General features: G+C 37.4%; 1 protein-coding gene across 1 annotated transcript in view; it reads right to left on the reverse strand.

The window, feature by feature from the left end:
* Window positions 1-504: 504 nt before the first annotated feature.
* The window catches only part of SHMT2 (serine hydroxymethyltransferase 2), a 26,444-nt gene continuing 10,245 nt past the window's right edge, over window positions 505-16,703 (reverse strand). Inside the window, exons 2-8 of the mRNA XM_072407677.1 lie at window positions 15,765-15,887; window positions 13,178-13,317; window positions 8,107-8,272; window positions 6,222-6,321; window positions 5,014-5,169; window positions 2,610-2,717; window positions 505-887 (exon numbers count right to left, since the gene is read on the reverse strand). Coding sequence (XP_072263778.1) covers window positions 760-887; window positions 2,610-2,717; window positions 5,014-5,169; window positions 6,222-6,321; window positions 8,107-8,272; window positions 13,178-13,317; window positions 15,765-15,887 — 921 coding nt within the window. The 3' untranslated portion in view covers window positions 505-759. The remainder of the gene's footprint in view (window positions 888-2,609; window positions 2,718-5,013; window positions 5,170-6,221; window positions 6,322-8,106; window positions 8,273-13,177; window positions 13,318-15,764; window positions 15,888-16,703) is intronic.

Raw genomic sequence — 16,703 nt, forward strand, 5'->3', positions numbered from 1 at the left:
TGGGCAAGAGTCAGCAGGCTTGGCTCATCTGTACATCTACAACTTTGTTGGATTAAAGCTCCCAACATGTACAGGAGAAGGTGGAGTACTATGAACTTTGAACCAAAAATACAGGAGCACACCTTGAGATAACTATTAATGTAAGCGAAAAAAGCCTCTATTATCCCATTATTATAGGACCCAACACCCTTTGTAAAAGGAACCATTAGCTGAGGGGTTTCTTCTCTTTAACCCCCACTGTTAGCCCCAGCAATCATTTCAGATGATGACTTGAGTTTTTCTCAGACAAGTGAAAATCATCAAGCAATATGTCTACTGAACTAACCTGTCCTACATCATTTTACACATGCAATATGCAGATTTGCGTTCACAACATGAAATTAATATAAAACAGAATAGGCTTTCCTGCCATGAAACAATGAATATTAGAGTAGTATAGTATTTAATCCCATGATGACGTGGTATACCATATTTGCATTGGGGGAAGGGAATCCAGTCACACCATGGATGGTATTGCTTTTATTGACAGTCTATGTCGATGTCACCAAAATTTTACTGCCATTGCTACATTAGTAGAATTTGAAGTCCTTTTTCAGTTCGAGAAGTCATGTTGGAAGTAAACTGCACCACAAAAAGCAGGGAATAAAGAAAAAGTATGAAGGAGTGTTCAATAATGAAAAGGCAGACTAAACAGAATGAACAGGAGAAAGATTGCATAGGGTCAAATAGAGCAGCTTGCTTCCAAGAATCTATCTGCTTCTAGCGTTCAGTAAATCCTGGCATGGGGAAGGCACGAGCAAACTTCTCCACCCGCTGACGCAAGTCTGCAATTCGCTGAACTGTCTCTTTGTCCTCTAGAAGGAAATTCTTGAAATCTTGAAGTTTGGCTACAAAATAAAAATGGGAAAATGTCAGTGGGGATGGCATTGCTTGATCTATAAACATAACAAACAACTATTGCTTTGTGGCAAAATAAGCAATTAAAACAAGTGCAGAATTAGTAGAAAAACAAAAAAACCTACCAAACAGACCCCCCCCCCCCTATCTGATTATTAATAAGGCACCCAATGTGGTTTTATTTTACAGCTGCCTTTTTCATAAAACATGTTACTGCTATAATTGCCTATACAATGTGATCCATATGCAGAAAAGTTTCTCTTCACTAGCAGGTACATAGTCACCTTATCTAATATCACTAAACTTCTCCTTTAAGGTTTTAAGCCTGGGCATCATTTAATCCAGGAGATGACCTGTGCTTAACACCACAGTAGTAATAATGAAAAGGAAGAATTACAAGGTGAGGATTGCAGTAAGAACTATTTTTTTCATTAATGTAAACCTTCATTTTTAGTAATGATCTAGAATTAGGGGTTGAAGTGTATAAACAGAATAAGTGGATTTCTTGCTAAACAAACAGTTATTCCTTTCAGAAGGAACTGAGCCTCAGACATTAAAGTATATATGGTAAAAAAGCACATAAATATTAATATTTATGGCCTTAGCTGGAAAATACTGTAACTGGTTTACCCAGCTGCACAGAATTAGGATAATAAAAAAGTTGTATTTAGCTTCCTAGTTTCTACATGAAACATGATTCAGACTCTGCAAGCAGTGTATGTTTGGTTCCCACAAAGCAGTTTGTTATCTTATACAATATGCAGCTTCCAGTGAACTGAAGAAACTCTGCAGTCACCTGCTTAAATGCTGCAGAGCAAACTTAAGGCAATTCTTTTTAACTGAAATAAATTTGCTTTTCATAAATGCCGCTCACAGCTCGAAAATAGATATCAATTTTGTAATGCTACCAAAGCCATGCTGTGACTGGCTATTATATCTGCTGGCAAAGTGGAAAACATTTATATTTATGGATACGTAAATATTTTTATGTATGCATATGGTCATGTACATGATCTAAACAAAACATGGATTGGACCAGGTCATCTTTATCCATTGCTTCATGGTCTAGATCTAATGTCAAAGTGCCAATTTTATGCATTTTTAGCAGTGGACAAGGGATAGCATGGACACGGACTGGTTTGTGGCTAGGCAGCCCTATATGGAGTTAAGCACTGCGTGATCTCAAACGTTTTCTCCAAAGGTCTGCATTACGTTTTCAATTAATTCCTGCTACGGTCATTTTTATTGAGTGTTATGGACTGGCCCATTTAAAATCTGATTTGAATCCTATTGAAATGTTGTTGGGGGACTTAAAACCCCTAAACCTCTTGGTTTGAGTGGTGAGCAATTACTCGAAGCATCTTTAAAAATTAATTTCTGTTAAAAATAAAATAAAAAATAAAAAATTAATAGTTCTTCCTTTAATAAATGATTTAAAAGGCAAATGTGTCCTAATAAAGTGTATCACTTACCTGTAGGCACTAAATGTTTCATGTTTGCTTGTTTGAATATGTTTAACATGCATATATACACACACAAACTTATAATTACAGTAAAATATACACATTTAAAGAAAAAATAGTAAAGTGAATATGTGTGCAGGTTACTAGATCTTGTATCAAATTTTCCAGTATATTTTATGGTACAGGTTTTGCTGCAAAATGTGTAAATTGTAAATCAGAAGTTCAGCATTTCACACTGCTATTACTTACATGTTTTGCTCTTTACATCGAGTCCAATCTGAATACCTTCATCAATAAAGTCAACCACTTTCTCAAAGTCGGATTCTTTGAAATTGCGGGATGTAAGCGCAGGGGCACCTTTAAAGAAAGACGTTAGATTGTGTAATTGGGATCATATCTCAATTTTCTGTTCATATTCTGCCAAGTTCTCTCAAATAATATACAAAAGCAGTTGAACTTTTATAACAAAGCCAACAATTGTCCCTTTCCCCCTTGGCATCAACAAGATAAACAGAGCAGGCAACCTTTAAACCTGTTAAACCATACCCGTTTTTTTTTTTTCCTCTCCAGAAATGATAGCGTCTAGTAAGGACACCAATATCATGCCCTATTCACAGGTCTAGAACAGGCTGAAGAAGTTAAATGCCACCTGGTTCATGCAGTGAAGTTAACTTATCTTCTTGGGGAGCAATTCTCAACCAGGGATCTTGCTAGGGATTGCTAGGGGCTTCTCGAGCAATGAGAAGTTGGTGACTCTCAGGTCAATTTAACTGATTATCTTTTTGGATATCTGTAAGGGTGGCATTCTTCCCAATGGTCAGCAATGTAGGAGACATTCTTCTCACTGACCACACACCACCACCTAGTACGGGGTCCCTAAAGACCTTAAAGTTGTTTCAAAGGGTTTCCCCATGTTAAATAGGTCAAAAAACACTGTGCTAAGGTAATACACTGTTTTTTAGTGTACTGCATATCTCACTAAAAACTAAGGTTTAAGGTTGACTATCCTAATGAACAAAGTAGGTGTCCTTTTTTATTGCTTTAAATTGTATTCTTTCTCACAATTAGCTATACACAATCGATACCAGTAGATTCCATTAACAAAAAGATTTGTGTCCTTAATGCACACAATATAACTAGCAATATTATTTATAAGATACAGCAATGTATATCATTGACCTACAGTGCTTTTGAATAGTCTTTAGGCATCTGGGAGGAATTATGTCCAGCAACATAAGAGGCATTCTTCCAGCTGATCACCACACTAATGTATTGTTTGCTGTAGCTATAGTAATAGCAGTAGGGGGTCCCTGAGAAACAGGAAGGTATTTCAGGGGTTCCCCCATGATAAAAGGTTGCTCCATAAGTATTTGAACATTCCTCTGGATTAACTGCCGAATCAGGCATCTAATGAAGCAAGGTATTTTTTTTTATTTGACGTAAGTCAAGATAAATGTATCGGCTTTTTATCTGTGTGTCATTTTTCGTTCACGTACAACAAAAATGTATGAATGTGGAGATATTCCAGTCATCCTGAAAGACACAGGAAAATGTGGCTTCTGCTTGCTATCCTCATTCTTGCAAGGCTCCAGCACATTACATAGCTTTGCTGCAGGACTTTTCCTTCATTGTTTATTGATTGAACAAGGCCCAGGTGGATGTTTTCTACATCTGCACAGTTTCATGATAGATCACTTCTTCCACTGACCTAACCTGCACTTCATTTTCAAGGTCAACCTACCTTTTAAAATTAGAGATTGTTAGTATTGTATGCATTCTTCTAAACCTTGTTTGAATTTTGCCAAAAGAATAAAAAAAAATACATTTATACTGACAAATGAGACATTGTATATTTGCAGAGTACCCTAAATTCTAATCTAGGAGCCTTTGAGGGTTAAAACTTACCTTTTTAGCTAGCTAAACCCCATTAACGGTTAATACTCTTATGTGGTAATTGGCCGTTATTTAAATGTGTAACAAAGTCAAGCAAACACCATGGTCTAAACATTGTGCCCTTTCTAAGTACACTGCAGCCTCATCAACACACACTGGAAGATGAAAAGGTGGCTGCAAATAAGTGAAATATATTACAAAAGGCTGTATATGTTCCTTGCACATGCCCTGCGCCAAGCCTCATTAATATGGTTACATCAGACTTTCTGACCTTAGTAACATTTGCAATGTTTCCTGGATAACATTATCAGTTTACTTCTGATTTGCTCTTTACTATTAGAAGACTGAATTGCTTTAGTCTTGTAAAGCACATTTAGAACTGCTAAATAGAGATCCACTTTAAAATCCACTCTGGAAATGGATAATGTACAAATACATACGGTCACTTAACCCTTTCAATAACTTGTATCTTTCAGACAAAAAGTGTACAGGTATTATATAGACGACTTATTGCTAACAATAAGAAAAGGACAAAACAATAAAATATTTGGTACTAATTAGGGACATCTAATTGGAAGTCGTTTAGTTTGCTTCTTGTTTAAAAACTTACTATCATCTTACTAACCCATAATCTGCCCTTTGATTACTATTTGTGATCTAATGTTTAAGAAGGTTCACTGTAAGTTGGAAAGAACACAGAAAGAGGCCTTCAAAATAAAAAATAAAAATGAGCAACAAACCAACAAAAAAGAGGATTTACCTAGCCGCAGGCCTCCGGGGGTCAGAGCACTCTTGTCTCCAGGACATGTGTTCTTGTTGGCAGTTATAGATACAAGCTCCAGCACCCTCTCGGCTCTTGCTCCATCCATACCTTTGGGTCTGAGGTCTACCAGCACAAGGTGGTTATCTGTTCCACCTGAAAAAGGAAATTAGATTATGAAAGTCTTAAACACATATGTTTAACAAGGGTCAGAATGCACAAAACCCATCATGGCACTGAGGTTTCTCAGCGTACTTGTAGATACATTGGATACTGTAGGCAAGGCATGGATGTATTTTATTTCTATTATTTTAAAGGTAAATTACTCCACAACCATAATTGAGTGTGGTAAGTGACGCACAACTACCTAGTTTAGTCATGAATTTGCCATTTTCCCTTGTACATACATCATCATCTCCATCCAATTAGCAGAAAGGGGATCCAGGAGGCATTAAAGCAAAAATAAAAGCTTCGTAACTGAGTATGTTTTAAGTAGACCATAACCCTAGCCAAACAAATAAAAAATGCTTTGGCACATAACAGCAAGCATTTGTTTTTAAAATGTGTAATTAGATCTATGCCTGAGGTTGTACTCAGAATTGTGAAACTGGTGCTTTTCTTTTCATCAAAAGTGTAATTACCAATAATTTAATAGAGGAGAAAATGTTTATTCACAATATATATTGCCAACTGGGAATTTGCTTTCTTCTCTTTAAACTTTTTTTGTCTAAACCTCATAACCTAATGATATTACTCCATACATAGGAAAGCACCATGACTAATAAAGAGAGGCTTTTGCATGAATCACATCACATATCAACGAAAAAAAAAAACAAATTCAAATCATATTGATGATAAAAAAACAGAAAAACTTTAATTTAACTCAGGAAATATTAAATGACACAAACCAATATCTTTATTTTTATCCAGGCAATGGAGATCAATGCACTACCTGTTTATTATTAGCAGCTCTGTAGAGCTTGGATTATTCAAAATGGGTGACCCACCAGCCCTGCCAAACACCTCACTACCACCTGTTGGCCCGAATGCAGATTCAAAAGAAAAAAGGTCAGAAAATAGTTTCACCAGGTTTCCATTTCAAAATTTTAAGTGTATCCTGAGACGCACTAGATAAGTGTTTGTAGCTCCAAACCCTTTATATATAATATGTATCATTCCCAAAACTAGTATATATTCCATTACCGTACCTGAGACAAGGGTATATCCCTTGTTAAGCAAGGAGGAGGCCATTGCCTTGGCATTTTTTAAGACCTGCAGCGCATATTCATGGAACATTGGAGAATTAGCCTGTAAGGAGAACAATTCTGTATAAATAAGCATTCTATACAGATGTAATTGCATTATAATATGGGCAATATTCAAATCCTTTTCTTACCAACAAAGAAAGCTAAGACCTTAAAAAGCTAATACTTACTATGCAAAAAAAAAAAAGTTTTACTGTGTGCAAATATAATTTATTCCCACAGCCGTAGAAGAGAGCGATCAGGCAGATGAGTATGTTTTATTGCAGAAGGGACATCACCTGTCCCTTACTGTCAAAAAGCCTTGTGGAACAAAACATTTGTGGAAATTTGGTTCCCCTTTAAGTCTGAAGACTTAATCTCTTAGTCTTCCTTAAAGTGGCCAACCACCATAGGATTTTGTGTTTTAAATCGGATGTTATATTCAATACTAACAATATTAACAAAAATTATTGCATTCTCATCAATATTTCCATTGAACAGTAGATTGGTAAATGCCTGTTTTCTGTCTGATTGATGGATATTTTTGTTTCTTGGGAGTGATGCCCAACTCTAACCAACTAAAGATTTGTGAAGGGTAAAAAGACAATATTTACCCTTAATGAATTGATAAAAAAAAAAAAATCATTTAAAAACACTCAACAACAAGTACTTTCATTGTTGCTGGTTCTTAGAATGGTTCGTCCGGTGAAAATGTAATTAAAAAGTAAAGATATATACTGAAAAAAAAGCATTTCTGTAGGTAATACATTACCACATGAGACAGGTTAAAGTCGTTTTTATTTTTGAACTGCAAGGGTGAACTTACAATTTAAGCTATGAGCTCCTGGTGCTTTTCAATTTAATCTTTGCATTTTGCAGCTATTAACTGGATCACAGAAAAACCTCCCCCTCATTTATGCATCAGAGCTCCATTTGTACAGACAGTCCGCAATTAGTGGTTTCACAAGGTGCCTTGGTTATATTGTCTTGCGGTATTCTAGAGCGCTGTCACATTTTGATTAATAACTGAATTTCCTGTTGGAATCACCTGCTCTGTGGTTATCGGCCAGCAGGTGTTCCATACACAGAAAAACTGTAATTCCATTTAACAAGGAAAAAGCTTACAGAAAGACCACTGTGTGTCTGCAATGTAATGCATGTTTGGTAGCAGCAGGCCATTTCAGAAAGAACAGATCACAGTATACATGGTAAACAGGGATCTTCAAGGGAACCCAGAGTATTTCAGATTAGCTTTCTTATCTCTCCATCACAGCATATAGTGAAAACAAAATGCTCAGATGCTCTCTGTGAAGGAGTGAGCACAGAAAACAGCACATGAATGAGAACGGAATGGTCCAAATACCTGAATTAGTCATTTTCCTAATGACAGCCAGTATTTCACAGCCCTCGGATGCAATAAAAAAACATTTCAAGACTGGCTAATCTGTTTTTGAATGCTTATGAGACTTTAGGCTAAATTCAGATGGGCATTGGAAGCATACTGTCCCGGCCAGCGCCTGCTGCACTGCTTCTTAATGAGCCAGCATTTCATCAGTTGACAGCAGGCGGTACCCATGTAGTCTTCCAACTGTAGGTATGTTCCATGAGTAACCACAACGCATCTCTCTGCCCCACCTAACTTAGCCTTAAAGCTGTAATCCTAGACAAACCTAAATTATTTTAAATACAAATTTGTAATGACAATCACTTTACACAATTAGGGATTACAAGACTTTTAGGGGCCCTATTTATAAATCTGCTACTGAAACACAAAGACCTGTAAGAGTCCCAGGAGGGATTGTCCCATTCCCCATTTTTTAAATAGAACTCTTAGTTTCTCATGTCTTACCTGTTTTAAAGCTACAGCCACAGCTGCAATTGCATGATTGTGTGGTCCTCCCTGGATTGAAGGGAAAACTGAAAAGTTGATTTTGTCTTCAAAGTTGTAAAGAATTTCTTTTCCAGTTTTCTTATCCACAGATTTGACACCTTTTCGGTAAAATATAAGTCCAGATCTGTTTTCAAAATGGAAAAAAATGTTTCTTAATAATCCAGAAATAAATTATATCATTACATGAGGACACAGTGTATTGTGGTGAAATTGTGATGCTCTAGTTGCTTGTTGGATCACTTCATTGTATAATGTACATAGATTATCTAGGAATGGACAAAATCACATTTAAAGACCCAATCCCCAACTGTACCATTTGATTATATTCAAGGGTGTCCTCATGCACCTGAATGTGTCATTACAATTTAGACAAATAATGTTTCCCATAAAGCTCGCCGCCCAAACACATTATACTTAGCTTTCCTGCTACTTCTATTTCCATCGGTTCTTCTGCAAAATACTCAGTGCTAACAAGTTTGAAGGGCATAGAACTTATGTGTAGGAGAAGTAAGGTGCATAAAATAATTGGTTTAGGAAGATGTCCCTATGCCCTGAAATGGCAAAGGTAAAGTGTCTCTTTAAGGGCATCTAAACTAAAACAAATTTTGTAAACTTTTAGAACGTATTAGACAATAATGAACAAAGAATATTTTAATCCATTATAACTGACTTAAAGGTACAAAATACATTAACCTGTAGAAGGAGGGGGGAAAAAAGATGGAGTGAACCCATGTGATTTTAATTTCTCAGCTGTTAAATGTTCCAAATAAAAATGAATGTACTTGTTCACATAATTTTGGCATTTCTGTTGCGGTTTTGATTGTTAGCAGTAACAGCCACATTTAGTGCCCTAGGTTTATACCCATACAATGAACTTATTCTGTTTTGGATTAGTTTATATTAGAGTATATATAGTGATTACTTCTTAGCCAGATAAACTGAAACTAATGTAGAGCATCCATGAATAATGTTGGTTATTATACTGGAGGGAGATTGTATTTTATAAAAAATCCTAACTAAAATGACAAAACAAATAAAACCTTATCACCAATTTATCTATCATACAGGTAGTCCCCGCGTTACATATAAGATGTAAATCAAGCAAAGTTCCACAGAGTTCTTTCCCCCATTAGTCAGAGAGAGTTCTGTGAATAAAGGGAATATCATGTAACCTGTTCTCATCCAATCAAGTTCCCTCACTGGGGTGCAAGAAGGTCTGTGACTGAGACCCTGATTTATTAAAGCTCTCCATGGAATTTATTTGAAAGAATTTGAAATAATTTATTGTGCTTGACAACTTTGGGGGTTGAACACCTTCAAAATTCACATTGTGCAAGTTACAGAAAATGGCTATCGCTGCATATTATTTTATTCAGATTGATGTAAATTCAACTTGAGTACAATGTGAACGCACTACATACATAAACTATGAGCAAAGTAACACATATTAAATCAATTCCATTGTGGATTTCACTTTAGGTGCCATAAAAAGACAAATATAGGTAGTCCCTGTGTTACATACGAGATAGGGACTGTAGGTTTGTTCTTAAGTTGAATTTGTATGTAAGTTGGAAAAGGTACATTATTTTAATAAATGCATTTAGAACATATGTCTCAGCATATTATTAGGCAGCGTGGTGTCAGTTACTGTATAAAATCATCACTGTGAGTTAATCACAAAAAAAGCAAAGCTAAAAAAAAAAACTTTATAGAGACCTAGACATTTATTAACTTCTGGAGCAAGCAGTGCTTTAATATGCAAAAAGAAACAACTGCAGAGTTTGTCTTGGTCATTAAAGCGTTATGGGATATAGATATAGCTGTGTTTAGCAAAAGATTTCTTCTGCAAGTCATGCAAACCGCCCCGTCCCCCTTATCAAGCCTCTGTCCTGCACAGGAAGAGCAGGGAATCCCTGTTCGTATGTAGGAGTCGTCTGTATGTCGGATGTCCTTAATTCTGGGACTACCTGTATATCAATACCAAGTACATCCTTTGGATTTAGAGACCAATTTTGTTTTTAGCCCCTCACTCTAAATAAACCAACATTAAAATTAAATTTACAAACACATTTTGCAGAAGCACAGACAGACAGACCATGCACAAATCATGTTGACAATCTATCCCACAAAAGGAATTTAAGCAATGAAATTGGCGGCTTTATACAGTCTGCTTAGTGATGCAGCTGTGATACATTCAGTGGGAAAGTAAATTGCAAACCATTTTTCTGATGTGTCCAAGAGCAAGTCTTCTACAAAATTTAGGAGACACTATTCAAGGTGACTAAGTCTCCAGAAGGAAAACAGGTGCCAGGTGAACAAGCTACTTGAAAGAATATGTTTAGAACTCCAGAGCCCTGGCAAAAACACAGTCTTTAGCTTTAACTCAAGCCTGGAGATAATCACAGAAAGTGGTCTTTAGCCAAAATTAGGCATCACTATTTTCTACAGTACTAGTTATTATACGATCAAAGAAATAGCTTTACTTTTTCCTCCATTTTCTTCTACAACCGTACTTGGATGCCACTCTGGCCTAAAATATGAATAAATTCCTGACACGTCATAATATACAGCAAGATTATAATTTTTTTTAATGAGGTTGTACAATTTATACTGAAAAAGTCATCCTTAGGTTCTTTGCCTAAACAGAGATGATGTCTGCCTTAGGAAGGGGGAGACATTATAGGCTACCTCTGCACTGCAAAAGATAAGATGCCCTTTTTGTCTAGGGGTAGTAAAAGGAACTCTTTACCCACAAGCACATCCCCTCTTGTGTGAGTGTTCCCTCAGTGTCTCATCTCATAAGATGTTAAGCGTACCTAAACTGATAATTTTCACTTTACATAAAAAGGTTGCCTACCCTTTTATGTAAAGTAAAAATTCTGTGGGTTTGTTTTTTTTTCAGTGCACCACCGCCTCTGCAATGCATACAGAGGAGAAGGAACGTTCTCTATTTACTCCGGCGGCTGAAGTGTTAACGCCGGCCGTGGTAAATAAGGAAGGGAACCACAACAGAGAGGCTCAAGAGCCGCATGTGGCTCCGGTAGTTTGTTCCAGCTCTGCCGCGGGTTGCCGGTCAGGATTAGGCCAGATCGGCCAGGTGGCGTTAAGCTGGAACAAACTATCCACTAGGCCGTATCTGGCCTAAAGGCTGCAGTCTGCCTACCTCTGGCCTAGGCGATCGAGAATGAATGGGAGTGGAAAGCCTCCAGGGATACCTACGTCACGCAGCCCGCCTTTTCGTAAAAAGAGAAAAAAATTGCTGTTCTCGCGCATGCGTCGTGAGATCAGCAATTTTATGTCCAAACTACATCACCCGATCTCGCGCCTGGGTCAGGTGACGTAGGTAGAAGAACCAGGAAGAAGAGGCGAAGATGGCAGCGCCCGGAGCGCCGACCCGAAGCCGGATTCCGAGACAGCGCGGGGCCCATGGAAGAGACGTCGGGACTAATCGACAGCCCTACGGAATTAAAGGTAAGTTTTTTTTTTTTTTTGTTTTGAAGGACTTTTGAGTTTAGTTCCTCTTTAGATTTGGCCATATGCTGAAAACCTACAATCTACATTTGTTACTTTCCATATGAAATATCACATTATTTGGCTTTTACTTTGATGCATATGGGCAGGAATACATTGTAAGAAGATATTTTTCATGTTATTGAGATCTTGGCAAAACGCTGAGAAAGGGTGAATGAAGCCCAGCAAGAAGGATGAGGAGCCCTGCTGCTCAGTTTCACACAGTTTCCTGCTTCACGCTTTACTCCAGGGTGTGAAACCAACGGAAGCAAGAGAGGTGCAAAAATAGGGAAAGAAAATCTTTAGAGATCAGGAAAAAACCAAGGGAGGTGAGGGCAGAGGCATACGTGTGCTGAGACCTGTCTGTTAATTACTTTGATTGGAAGGTGTAGAGAAAGGCACAAAAATGCTGGCAGAGCTCTCACCACTCGCTGAGGATTCTTATCACAAGGCTAGCTGCCGATTCCCTTACCGCTCAAAGCAAAATACTGATGCTTAGAATCTGCAGCTGGCACACACTGACGAGAAATAACAATACGTAACCAAGATTTACATTTTAAAAATAGGAATTGATAATGGTGCAAAGTACTTGTGTTGTGAGCTCTAAATATATACATCATCCACTTTAATTAATGACTGACATATACTACACTATATACAAAAAATAAACTAGAGAAAAAGCTGAAATAAAATCTCTAGTACCTGAACAGCTCTAATTACCATGCTTGAATTTATCTTCAATGTCTGACCACCTTCCTAACTACATTCCTACTGCAGTAGTTGGATTGGTTTTAAGAGAATGGGGGCCCAGCAATCATCTCAAGCTTGGACACTCATGCCTATACAACACATCATTCCAATGGGCAAATTTACTAATAGGGAATAAATGTCTTTGGCCAATGGTTTCAGAGGGGAAAAAACATGTTTGAAGGTTTCCTGACTTCATAGATTATGTTTGCCCTGGGTCAGTAATCCAAAAATTACACAAGCCAGAGACAGCCATGGAGCCTAGACTTAGCTTTACTTTTCATTGTGCCTTTTAAATTTAGGACTGGGGGTAGTAATAAGAGGACATTGCAATTTCAAGACGAGGTTTACCTGTTCCTTTGTACGTGACATACATGCAGTACTATAAACTGTGCACTTTACAAGGTTACAGATATTCCCTAACATCTACAATGTTCTGCAAACCTAAGCAATATGGGACTATGTCACCCACCAAAGTCAACTGACAATGCATATGATGAACCAGACAAGAGGTTTTAAGTTTTATAACCCTGGGGTAATGTGTATGCTAATAAAGCAATGAAAAGTCTGAACACAGATGTTAATTCAATTAACATCTCCCAAAATGAAAAATCTCCCTCTCCCGGCTAGGCTTAGCTGGGTAATCAAAGTACATACTGGAGGACATATAATATACTTTAAACACAAGAAATATGAGAGATAAGAAGAACATTGTTACAAAAGTACTAGCAAAGTACTTTTCCTGCAAAGAAAAAAGTACACAAGGATGTACCTGGCGCCCCGTAGAGTCTTGTGTGTTGTTGTTGTGACCACATCAGCATGATCAAAAGGAGATGGGATGACACCAGCTGCTACCAGACCACTGATATGGGCCATATCGGCCAGGAGGTAAGCCTTCACTTCATCACATACCTTCAAAGACGAAATAAACATGATCAATGCTCATAAAAAATGCTACTATATATACATTAACTGGTGACTGTCAATGAGAAAATGGGCTGTGCCCTACCAGAATTTCCTTACTCCCTTTCCACCTAATTCCTAGTGATTTTAACAGGCCAATCCACTCCGCTTGTCCAAAAAGTGCCCGATAGCTTCACTGCTTTTAAAAGACAGAACCTTTCCTGGTCGCAAAACACTGAGAACAAAGAGTGGTGGCTAGCATAGGAACCATAGAATGCACATTGCTCCCCATTCATATTTCTTTGCACATATTAGAAGTACTTGCATTGTTACCCTACTGATATTTACATGGAGACTCAGTCCAAATGTAATTGTGTTCAATGAGCACCATAACATCTGACTAGTCAAAACCAGATGCAATTTTTTAGATATGGATAAAGAGAAAATAAAAAGGGGCCTCAAGTATGAGGACTACTTTAAAAATTTCTAAAAGTTTAGACCTTTGATAGAGGCAACAGCACCACAAAGTGGAAGTGAAGCTTCTTTAATAAAGAAGTATCTCCAGTAACGTAAAGTTTAGACCCCTGCTTGTCTTACTAAACATTCTTTCATGTACAAGCTCTGTGACCTTTAGGAGAACTTTTTCCACTAACAAATGTTCTCATTTACCAATTCAGAGTTAAGATCAATTCTGCTTCCATACGTCAGCTGTAAATTTAACCTTAATTCGTTTTGTAAGCTTGCAGGCTTGAGACTTCTCTGCTTTTCCTCCTAAAACACCAGAGATTTTTTGTGCTCAGACTGGCAACACTTTGCTTAAAATAGCTAAACATCTCTTTTTTTTCCTCCAGTTCATGATTTATACCCAAAGGGTCTCGAGACAATGAAAGACTAACCCAGCCAAGATGCTGCACCTTCTGTTGTCTCATTTGGAGCAGAGTTTCTGTATAAACACGGTGAATCAGTCTACAGCCATGAATCAGATCCCCCAGGTACTGGCCACTGATAACACAGGCAATAATAGTCTGGATTTTCTATCAGCCCTGTACCTACTTAATGTGCTGGAGTGCTCCAAGGAAATGAGAGCAAAAAAAATACTAACAATCGAGAATCAATTATATAGTCTACCAAAACTGCCTGATAGAAATCCAACCTAAGTTTACAGTAGATATTCAAGTTCCAAAATAGTACCTACGTTAAACGTTAAAACGTTTTTATTTTATTTTGTTTTCATTTTTATGAGGGGTTTCAATTTTACCCAAACAAAAAAGTTCTACAGCTCCAATCACTTCCATTCTGCTCAATATAGCTTAATAAGGTCATGAAAAACCAAGGTGCCTGCTGTGGAGCATCTCTTCTGTAATATTTTTTAGAAATAACAGTGAAACACCCATTCCATAAAATAGTATTAGACTGTTAGTAGAAATGCCAGTTCCAAACTTTTCTTAACATTTATGATTCATTCCATAACTTATTGGTAAAAGTCCTAAAGGAATATAAAATTACCTTTTTAAAAAAAAAAATAAAATAAATGCAGATGCAGTATTCAACCCAGAAAATTTTTTAAGCTGGGTGGGAAGAAATTGTAGGCGGGTGGAACCTCCCTAAATTGTGACCCAACTCATCATCAGTAACCCAGGTGAGTGCTGAAAAGTGCCAGGTAATGCGCCCATCTAAAAGGGGCTGGGGAGAACACTGCAGATGGAAGGTTGGATCTCTCATGCACCTGCTAGACAGTGCTGGGGACCTGGGAGAGACTAAGCAGAGCTTTGCTGATTATGACACCTATCAATGGTGCAGGAATCTATCTACGCACCTATAGCAGCATCAGGGGTGATGGTACAATAGGTCTTCTTACAGTTGCATTGCCGCTGGGCCGAGGTAGCAGCCATGGGAGCCCATTTGTATATGTTCTTACTGGGAAGTGCAAGGCTCCCTGTTAATTTATATCCCTACCTTGTAAAACCCATCTGTTCCATGTAAATTACATCTAACAGACTGGGGTTATTCCCTCCTCTCAATTGCCAAGGTGTCATCAAATTTTAGCCTCTCATCAGAATTCCAATGAGGTGAAGTGAAGGTCTGTCATTGCAGGCTAGATAAATTCAATATTTAATATCCTATTATTGTAAAAATTGACTCTACTTATTTTTATTTTTCGGAATTGTGAACATAACACCCGTCCAGACCTATATTGATGAGAGTAATATATCTTTTTGTTTTAGGTCTCAGGATGTTAAAGATCTTGATTAAAGAAAACCATGATAATTTTAACAGAATAGAGATACAGGTCACACAATGCATGAAAGCACATATTACAGATAAGCAAAAAACAAAAGAACGAACAAACATACCAGACCAAGCTTCCTGGTGAAGCAGGCTGAGATATTGTTAAGTTTTTGTTTATTTTATTTATATATATATATATAATATAATACAGAAGGCAAACAACCTACCTTTCTCATCCTGGCATAATCTATCAGTCGTGCATATGCACTAGTCCCAGCAATGATGAGTTTGGGCCGAAAGAGACGAGCAGTTACCTCTAGCTGGTCATAGTCAATTAACCCAGTTGCTGGCTTAAATAAAAAAAAAATAAAAAAAAAGTAAGTGAATTGTTCACACTGCAAAACAAAAAAGATATCAGACTATTTTTCACCTTGAAATAATATTTGATACATCTACAAAGAAATCAACAAGCATCGACACATGCCTAACAAACATTTGACCACACCAACCCTGTGTACATCGTGTACAAAATAAAACTTTCTTGTTGACAAATGTCTAGCCTTGGTCCAAACCCTTCTTTGCTGATCTGTTACATTAGAAGTGATTTTTCTGCCACTATCCTAAGTGGTACACATAGTAAAAGCATAGTTTACGTGCCATAGGATCTAAAATTTTGTGCAAGTAGTCCCAAAAACAGAAAAAAATTTCCATACCACAAATTAAAAAATAAATAAATAGCCATACCGCTTTTGGTTTTACTATTGTTTTACTATTTAAAAGGTTTCCATTTTGCTAACCAGACAGAGGGGATGACTATTTGCCCAATGGGTAAACTTGGGGAATGAAAGGTGACAAGGGAAGCAGTGTAGGTAAATCAGGAAACAAGGCCAAGTCCTGCTGCAGGAACAAGTGTTCCTGTGTCGCTCTGCTGCTCACACCTCTGGTCCTTACCCTGTTTCCCCTACGATAAGGCACTGTCCTATATTTTTTGAAATGCCAAAATATGCCCTAGGTCATATTTTCAGGGGGATGTGTTATTTTTCCATGAAGAAGACTAGAGTACACATTTATTGTTGAAAATCACTCATGATCACTCATGTGCCATTCATATTCCCCTTCTGATCACTCTATGCCATTCATTGTCCCCTTCTGATCACTCATGTGCC

The sequence above is a fragment of the Pyxicephalus adspersus genome, chromosome 1 (genome assembly GCF_032062135.1).
Source record: "Pyxicephalus adspersus chromosome 1, UCB_Pads_2.0, whole genome shotgun sequence".
In the NCBI taxonomy this organism is placed as follows: Eukaryota; Metazoa; Chordata; class Amphibia; order Anura; family Pyxicephalidae; genus Pyxicephalus; species Pyxicephalus adspersus.